The 10,066-nt window shown below is 50.3% G+C and overlaps 1 protein-coding gene across 1 annotated transcript; it reads left to right on the forward strand.

The window, feature by feature from the left end:
• Positions 1-985: 985 nt before the first annotated feature.
• LOC311370907 (pyruvate carboxylase, mitochondrial-like) lies at positions 986-9,865 on the forward strand (the record flags this gene model as incomplete). Its single annotated transcript, XM_084489198.1, has 3 exons — positions 986-1,183; positions 2,525-2,614; positions 9,644-9,865. Coding segments are annotated over 3 exons (510 nt in total), but the record flags the coding sequence as incomplete, so codon positions are not given.
• Between the last annotated feature and the right edge of the window lie 201 nt (positions 9,866-10,066).

Raw genomic sequence — 10,066 nt, forward strand, 5'->3', positions numbered from 1 at the left:
CTACTGTCTGTCTGTCTGCCCTACTGTCTGTCTGTCTGCCCTACTGTCTGTCTGTCTGCCCTACTGCCTGCCCTACTGTCTGTCTGTCTGTCTGTCTGCCTGTCTGTCTGTCTGCCTGTTTGTCTGTCTTTCTACTCTACTGTCTGTCTGTCTTCCCTACTGTCTGTCTGCCTGCCCTACTGTCTGTCTTTCTGCCCTACTGTCTGCCCTACTGTCTGTCTGTCTGCTTGTCTGCCTGCCTGCCTGTCTGTCTGTCTGTCTGCCCTACTGTCTGTCTGTCTGTCTGTCTGTCTGCCCTACTGTCTGTCTGCCTGTTCTGCTGAACTCCTGAGTGTCAGTTCCTGTGTTCTTCTTAGGCGGATACGCGGCACAATCCAGGACAACATATATAAATATTACATAAATATATTTAATAATATAGATGAATAATACTTTCAGGAAAAGCTCCTTCAAGAATTGCCTCCATCATCCATCTAGCGCACGCATGCACGCTATTGAGCCCGCACACAATTAATTAGCTTGATTACATTTTTATAGACAAAAACATTGTGCAGCAACAACAAATCCAACAGAACCTGGCAATTAAATTCTGAAATCAGTTCTGCCAACTTACTTATTTTTGTTTCTCAGCATGCTTGTGTGTGCGCGTGTGTGTGTGTGTGTGTGTGCGTGCGAGCGGCGTGTGCGTGTGTGTTTGTGCGTACGTCTGTGTTTGCGTTGTTGACGGTAATTTTGTGGAGCACAATGCGAGATTGGAATCGTAAATGGATTATATAGTCTTGCGTCTGTTAGCTTGGATGCTTACGTCTTGTCTGAGAAGCTGCTTTCAGCTTTGTTATCTATTAGCTTTACTTGACTTAACAATGGGGTGGGTGCGTGCGTGTGTGTGCGTGTGTGTGCGTGCGTTCTTACAATGCCACCACTGTCTTTCTTTATTCTAAAATCAATGTTTTGATTTGTGGTTGTTGTGGCTGGTTAATTAAAGGCCTCTCCCCTCTCTCTCTCTCTCTCTCTCTCTCTCTCTCGCCCCCCGCCCAGACCAACATCCCCTTCCTGCAGAACGTGCTCTCCAACTCCCAGTTCCTGCACGCCACGGTGGACACCCAGTTCATCGACGAGAACCAGGAGCTGTTCAACCTGAAGCCCACGCAGAACCGCGCCCAGAAACTGCTGCACTACCTCGGTCAGTGTGCACGCACGCACGCGCACGCTCACATGTATATAAAGACACACACATACGCACACATGCACAGGTACACGCACGCACGCATGCACGTACACACACACATATATAAAGACACACACACATACGCGCACATGCACATGTGCACGCACGCACGTACGCACGCGCATAAAAACACACACACACAAGAACACACGCACGCGCACGTGCACGTACACACACACACACACACACACACACACACACACACACACACACACACACACACACACACACACACACACACACACACACACACACACACACACACACACACGTGTACAGGAACACACCAATACAGCAGTACGTCTGTCCATTCACACAAGGCCGGATATGCATACAGCTGTCAACGCACACATGTCCTCTTACACACACACACACACACACACACACATTCTTACACACACAGTTATACATGCATCCATGTAAATAATATATATATATATATATATATATATATATATATATAATATAGAACATACATTTAATCATACTCTCGTATGTTCTTTCCCTCTCACACATTTACATTTAGGGCATTTAGCAGACACTCTTGTCTAAAACGATTAAACGGTTAACACACACCGACGGCGGAGTCAACCACGCAAGGCGACAGCCGGCTCGTCAGGAGCAGTTAGGGGTTAAGCGTCTCGCTCAGGGACACATCGACTACTAGGAGGAGCCGGGGATCGAACCAGCAACCTTCAGGTTACAAGTCGACCTGCTCTGCCTCCTGAGCTACGCCGACCCGAAATATTCAGTATTCAGTCAAATAAAAACCTGAGGGCCACAGAGAGATCCGGTGGGCAGTTTCACGGAGTGAAAGGCTGATATATCGCTTACCTTGAGTACCGGCAGACCTCTATTTAAAGAAGGAAAAAAAATCATTTTGCTCTGGCGGAAAACCCTTTTGAGTGGTTTATGTTTCACGTCAGCTAAAGTATTAAGCACATCAAATTACCTCCGACTTTTACTCTCTAGTCGGTATTGGGTGGGAATAATTCAAATATGTCCGAATGTGTTTCAGCAACTGGCTTTTAACGTCATTTCGGATTGGGTTTATTATTTTTTATTATTATTTTATTTTACACTTTTCATCGTTCATTTCCTTCAAGCATTGATCATTTTAGTAAGACAGACAAAAATGTATTACATGGATTAAATGTCACGTCACTGACTCCACGAGCTTTAGTTTGGATTGGCGTTGACTTACCGAAAAATGACACAGTACTTGAACCAAATTGAATTCCAACTTGTCACATGTTTGTGTAATGACACGCACGCTTCTGTTTGTGATCCCCGCAGGTCATGTGATCGTGAACGGACCGACCACACCGCTCCCCGTGAAGGCCAAGCCCTCGGCCATCGACCCCGTCGTCCCCCCCGTCACCATGGGTACGTAGCGCCGGACGGCGGTCCTCCAACCACCCCTCCTCCTGCTCTGTTACGACTCTCTGAAGACTCACACGCATAAAAACACAGCAAGCAGCAGCCGTCTGTGTAGAACACGACAGGGCTGCTGCTCTGACAGGTTTCACTATGTCTGGAATATATACGTGTATATATATCCCGTGATTTTTATAGCATAATTGCCTGTCATATTTTGGCCGATTTGTGCCATCTAACTCTACTCTCCTAATGCTGCTGATTCACTGTGTCTCATTGGCTATATCAGAAGCCAATCAGAGTGCATTTTACATTCCATAATCACGATCTGCCTGAGTCATCGTTTGACTCAGGCCTTTTTTTGACAAGATGAACCTTTAAAATATGACCGGGGCAACTACGCTGCGAGGCTAACGACGTTAAACGAGACGGCGTCTCCTCATCCGCTGAAACGATCCACTAGTCAGCACATGGCAGTAATAACCTGTCCCCCGCGGTCACGCCCTCTTTCCCGGGGGGGGGGCCGTCCGGGGTGATGGATCGGTCGCAGGAGTTTTTGCATCCTGTACCGCCCCAGGAAGTGGACCCTACCTAAACCCCACCTCCGGTTCGGGCTCTTTGTCTGGGGGGGGGGGTGGGGGGAGATTAAGGTCCTGCTTTGCCCCCCCCCCACCCCCCCCCCACCCGTCCGCCAGCCTTCGCGGACCCCCTGGGCACAGCGTTTGAACGACCTGTCGATGACTCTTTATGTCCGTCGTAAAGAGTCGAGTAAAGAGGCGACGGGAGATCCACGCCCGTCGTGTTCAGCGGTGAGACGGCTCCCGCCCGGCCCTCGTGGGGCTCCGCAGCGGGGCCGTTGTTGTCGGTTGGGACCCGTGGCTACGCGATTTAAAAACCAACAGCTCGTTTATTTTAAATGGAGCCGACTGCCTAATGAGCGATTTACGGGCTGCTGTTGTTTTTTTCCTTTCCTGTCTTTCCTGTGGGTTCCCGCTCTGGGAATAACCCGAGAAGGGAATCCGTCTTGACTGATTAATTCATGATCATTTTTCTCTCGGCATACGGAGGAGGAGGCTGGTGCGCGGCTCAGTGCACAACTGAACCGTCAGTGTTGTTTGTGTTTTAATCAGCGTTGTCAGTTATCCAACGATGCTCCGTGATACTCTCCACCAAAACAGACCGGTTGGCAGAAGACATCTATCGTTCATGGGGGTTCGAATCCCACTGTCCGTACTAAACACACTAAGGGAGTTCAGACCCCAATGTCCATACTAAACACACTAAGGGGGTTCAGACCCCAATGTCCGTACTTAACAAACTAAGGGGGTTCAAACCCCAATGTCCATACTAACACACTAAGGGGGTTCAGACCCCAATGTCCGTACTAACACACTAAGGGGGTTCAAACCCCAATGTCCATACTAACACACTAAGGGGGTTCAGACCCCAATGTCCGTACTAACACACTAAGGGGGTTCAAACTAGGGTTGTGCCGATGGACGATGTTATGGCTGACCGACATCACGATGGAGAGCCGCCATCGTAACTTCTGCGTGGCGCACGTGCAAGTCGTCGGCGGCGGCGTCGTCGGCCCGTCTTTCACGCGGATATCACACATGAGCACCGGGATGTAAATTGTCACGAGACGTCGTGAACGTTCACGATCCTGCTCTGTGTTATTTTGTTCATCATCATCTCTATTAACTTCTGCGAGGCGCATAAAGTGGTCGTGCAGATCGGTCGTCTGCCCGCCCGTCTATTACGCGGATCACACACATGAGCAGATCTTGCCCACAACGTCAGTCGTGTCCCTTGGCCGTCCACTCCCCATCAGGTCTAAACCCCCCCCCCCCGATGATGTCATCGTCCATCGTGATGTTGTACTGTGAACGTCGTCAACTGCCAATTTAGGGGACATCGCCCTACGCTAGTTCAATCCCCACTGTCCACCCTGACACACTGAGGGGGCTCAAGCCCCTAACACGCAGGGAGTTCAGATATGCATGCACATGCAGTCAGCGCTCTGTGTATTTAAACAGCACCAGGAATTTTCTGAATGAGATAGTATCTGCACAACTCCCAGCTCATACCCCGCCTCCACGTCCGGCCGGTGTGAAGGAGGAATCCTAATCGGGTTAACCAATCAAATCTCGTGTCTGAAATCCACGCAGGACGGAATTATGTGTTATCGGAACAGAGAGGTAATCTTGTGTGTGTTTCTGTCTGTGTGTGATTGTGTGTGTGTGTGTGTGTGTGTGTGTGTGTGTGTGTGTGTCTGTGTGTGCTGGTTTATTTATATCAATCTCATTGTGATGGCTCCCATCATCCCACAGTCAACAGAGGTGCTCACAGACATGCCAGGGACATGTGCACATGTTTGCATGTTCACATGTTCGCTGGATCATGTCTCTCTCTCTCTCGCTCTCGCTCTCGCTCTCGCTCGCTCTCTCTCTCTCTCTCTCTCTCTCTCTCTCTCTCTCTCTCTCTCTCTCTCTCACACACCCTTGCATTGGTTGCTTGCATACAGTTACAGTTCTTATTGAGTTGTAGCCCACAGAATACCATTCACATTGTGTGCATCCCCATCACACCAGTATTTGGTACATGTGCTTTGTAAAATGGCACAAATACACATTTTTAACATCCTTCTTGTTCCGTTTTTTTCCACATTTCCATACACGTTACCAACTTGTGGATTGCTTGGCTATTGTGGGTTCATTTCGTTTATGGATTTTTTTCCTAATATATCCCACGGCTGATCTATAGATCTGATCTGCAGATATGAAATGGACACCCACATCACTAGATACACATTCTAACCTGCATTCTAACCCTAGATGCACATACCACTAGATGCACCAACCCACACCTCTAGACACGCACTAGTCATACATACACCCACACCCTAACCTACGAGCACGCACTCACCGGGGTGAGCGCTCGACCGAGGCAGCCTCGCCACGTGCACGCTTCCACGTGCACACTCCCCCCGTGCACAGAAGCGTACCTAAACCTCAGTAATGAGATTTGTAATGTGCTTTTATCCTTTCTTTCATTTGACGGAGGGATGGAGAGGAGAGGGGAGATTAGTGCTTTATTATCTCACCCTGTGGATGGACAGAGTGAGAGTAAGAGTGGGAGGGTGAGGTAGACAGAGAGGGAGGGGGAGAGAGGGAGGAAGACAGAGAGAGAGATACAGAGATGCAGGGGCGGAGGGATAGATAGAGAGAGGGAGGGATGGAGGGAGAGGAAGAGATGGCGGTAGAGATGGATGAAGGGAGGGATGGAGACGGAGACGGAGGACGGAGAGAGCAGTGGGACCTGGAAGGAGAAAGGGATTATAAAGGTGGCGAGGGGCTTAGGGAGCGCTACATGAGATTGTCTGGCAGCGGTTTCACCCTGAAAATAGAAAATCGATGGGCGGCAGTGTTCGATGTCCTGTATCGAAAAATGTTCAACTGTAACCGAAGTTCCACCGCGCCGCGTCTCCTTCTGTTCTACACGCCGATGCAATTTATTTGATCATCTCAGTTTAGCGCGGTCAGGCAGAGCGCCCCCCCCGTGTCCCCCTGCCACATTGCCGTCCCTCACACCCGATCAGCTCGTCTCCGTCGCTGGAGCAGTAAGACGTTATTTAAGCCGACCTTAAGAAGAGGCGGAAGGTGCGCGAAAGTTATGCGGAAAGTGCCTCTGTTGAGAGCGTGATGGACGTGAGTCGCTGGAGTTTCACTGCTGTTGATCAAACGTCTCGGATTGATACGTGATCATTTTTTGTAGATCCTGACCTGTAAAATTCATGACGGCCGCCCGCTATGAATCCATCAGGGCCAGTAAAGCCTGACGATATCACAAATAAAAAAAGAGAAATGGCTTTATTTAAGGTGCCCTAGGTAATAAATCATTTGAGGGCAGTGTGTTAGAAATGGACAACTGCGCCGCAGTTATCAGCAGGCTATTAGCGGCTGAAAGGCACTATGAGAACATCTCTGAACCTTCCAGGCTTAAGCAGCTTTCTCATTGAAGTTATTCCCGGGGGGGTCCAGTCCATCACCACATTTAGCTCTTTCCAAACTTCTTGAGGTCTTGGCTGCGTTCCAGTGACCCGGTGGACACGGGCTCGGTGCGCGGCCCTCCAAGCCCGTGGACCTAATAAAGTTTTAATATGTGTAAATGTATGCATTTCCACCCACCAAAAAAAATCAAGGTCACACCGACGGCCTCTGTTCAGAGCCGGGGGGGGGAAAAAAAAAACACTGTCAGAAAAAATGATGTCATTATGGCAGTGATATCTGTGTCTTAAAAAATGATGTGTTTTATGTATGTTACCCCTTCAATTTAGTTTTTGAGCCTGATTGAGATTGTATACACACACCGCTGAGTGACACGCAGCGACAACAAGGTAGAGTCTGGAGTCCAAAGAGTATTTTCCCCCGCTGCTGACAGAAAAAAGGGGAAAAAAAAACATTTGTTCCAATGATTGGATGGGAATCTGGAGCCAGGGGTGCTGACGGAAAGATACAGGCCGTGTATTTCTTTCCTTGAAAACTTCTACGACTTACTAACTTAAATCCCTTTTCTTGCGGGGACCGACTCTCTCGGGCCTTTTTCTCCTCTTCTCGGTTGCCCCCGGTAACCAGCAGCAGCAGCTGTACCTCCACACACACACACACACACACACACACACACACACACACACACACACACACACACACACACACACACACACACACACACACACGGTCACCGGGCCGCTGCGAGTGAAGGGAACGCAGCGCAAGATAAAAATGGGCACTCGACATTCTCTCCGCCAGGAAGAGGGGCGCCTTTCAGATTATGAAGCCGTGTGTGTCTGTGTGTGTGTGTGTGTCTCTGTGTGTGTGTGTGTGTGTGTGTGTGTGTGTGTGTGTCACTCCAGCCGTGGCCAGTGAACTGACGCAGGAAAGAAGAAAATATATTATGGGCTGTCGCGCGTTCCCGGAATTTGGGTTCCGTGTGTGTCTTTGTGGACTCAGACGAATGCAGACACATGCTGGATGAGAGGAGGCCTAAAGAGGGGAGGGAGAGACGCTGGTTATGTAAGGAGCAACACGGGACCAAGCAAGAGCAAACATCATGTCAGCTGAGACAGGGGCGAGAGATACGGAGGCACCGCGATAAGGCGGGAGAGAGAGAGAGAGAGAGAGAGAGAGAGAGACGGGTTGAAAGAAGACAGGAGAGTATGGCGGTGCTGTCTCGGTGTCAGCCCAAGTGTGTGTGTGTGTGTGTGTGTGTGTGTGTGTGTGTGTGTGTGTGCGTGTGCGTGTGTTAGGAAGGAAGTGGGTCAGCTATCTAGCGTTGTTTCAACCCTTGGGATGCACATTTCTCCATTCTGTCTGTCACTGTGCATCTTCATCTCTCTCTCTCTTCATCTATCTCTCTCTCTCTCTCTCTCTCTCTCTCTCTCTCTCTCTCTCTCTCTCTCTCTCTCTCTCTCTCTCTCTCTCTCTCTCCCCCCCCTCTTTGCAGGATTATATGCAAACCATTGTTTATTCAAGATGGTTCTTATGCCAATAGCCCCCCTTTCCCTCGGTTTATCCGCTCTAGTGTGTGTGTGTGTGTGTGTGTGTGTTTGCACGTGTGCATGCATGGGCGTCTCCCGTCTGGCCGTGCGGCATGTGGGGGCCGCTTCTGTCTGCGTGTGTGTGTGTGGCAGCAGGCTGATGGCGCCCCCCCCCCACCCTTAGGGTGGCGGTTGGGCAGCGGCTATGAGGAGAGAGAGACGGTTACGGAGCGCGGGAGGCTGGGCGCCTGGTCACACTCACGCTTCCTTAAATATCTGGTATAGGTCTCGCCCCCTGCTGCTCCACACAGACGGACCTCAATGTGGACCACCTGTTTGTCGTATTTCTTTTAAGTTGTGAGCGCGCGGGGGGGGGGGGAGTTTGGTTTAGATATGTAGGCACGCTCACCGCCCCCTCCTGTGTTACACCGGAGTAACGTTTACGTTCAAAATGACCGCCGTCCGTTTGCGGTGCCGGGCCGGTGGTCTTTTTCGGAGAGGCCGGTGGCTTAGCAGGGCGCAGGTAAGAGAGGGATTGTTTTGTTTAACACCGCGCCCTCAACTGACAATTACAGCAGAGAGCCTTAGCAGAGAGCCTTAGCAGAGCCTTAGCAGTGATGCGGCCAAAGCACACAGAGTGAGTGTCTCACCTGCTCAGAGGGAGTGAGAGTGACTAAAGTGAGATTAGAGTAGAAGTACAAGCACACAGGGCGGTTGCAACTCATTAGCGGGCGGTTGGATTGATTATTGTAACACCGCGGGGGCGGGGGGGGGAGGGGGGGCGGGGGGCGGCGGGGGGGGAGGGGAAATAGATCCCGGCAAATTTCCCAGAATTCCTCTCATCCAATAGATGCTAGGCTTTTTATTTTCACCGTTTAAAGAGCTTAGAGGTACGGAACGAAGAGGCGGAATGAAAGTGAAGCGTGGGCGGAGGAGAAGGTTGGGGAGGACACGTTTGGCTGGCGGTTTAATTGGTAATTCGCAAGTTATTTGTCCAATCGAACGCGTAATGAAAGTAACAAACGTTGAGTGTTGAAGAGGGCCATGCGGAGCGCTTTCCTTGTCGCTGTGGAGCTAGTGACACTGCTACGGGGACGACCGTGTGATGATGTGTGTGTGTCTTGAAGCAGATAGATTATGTGTTGCATCATGGGCTGTTTGAGTCCCTAGTGCTGACTTATAATGAAACTCTAACCAACCCCCCCTTGCATCTCCATGATGACAAAATCTGAAGTGTGTGTGTATATATATATATATATAGATATATGTGTGTGTGTGTGTGTATATATGTTTCATGTCGTATAAATCTGTGCTGAAATGTCCTCAGTCTCCCTGTAGGCATCCTCTGCCCTATCAGCTACGTGTGGACCCGTATCTCAGGCTCACCGTGTGTTGCTTCGGACAGGACGCCTCTCTGAGCGAAACAGGTCGTTCAGCAGAGAGAGGCAACGGTCTGTGATCTCAGCGCTGACGCCGTCTCTCTCCTTTGAACCAATCAGGTGACCCTCCGCGGGGCTTCCGGGACGTCCTGCTGCGAGACGGGCCGGAGGGCTTCGCCAAGGCGGTGCGCGCCCACAAGGGCCTGCTGCTCATGGACACCACCTTCAGGGACGCCCACCAGTCGCTGCTGGCCACCCGCGTTCGGACGCACGACCTGAAGAAGATCTCTCCGTTCGTCAGCCACAACTTCAACAACCTCTACAGCTTGGAGAACTGGGGAGGTCAGTGTGTGTGTGTCAGAGTGTGTGTGTGTGTGTGTGTGTGTGTGTGTGTGTGTGTGTGTGTGTGTGTGTGTGTGTGTGTGTGTGTGTGTGTGTGTGTGTGTGTGTGTGTGTGTGTGAGTGATTCAAATAACATTACATTTCAGACAAGCATGCCCACAATAAACGGAAAACAGTTCAAAGGTCACCCGTTAAAGGAGC

The sequence above is a fragment of the Micromesistius poutassou genome (assembly GCF_964030765.1).
Source record: "Micromesistius poutassou genome assembly, contig: SCAFFOLD_5872, whole genome shotgun sequence".
Classification (NCBI taxonomy): domain Eukaryota; kingdom Metazoa; phylum Chordata; class Actinopteri; order Gadiformes; family Gadidae; genus Micromesistius; species Micromesistius poutassou.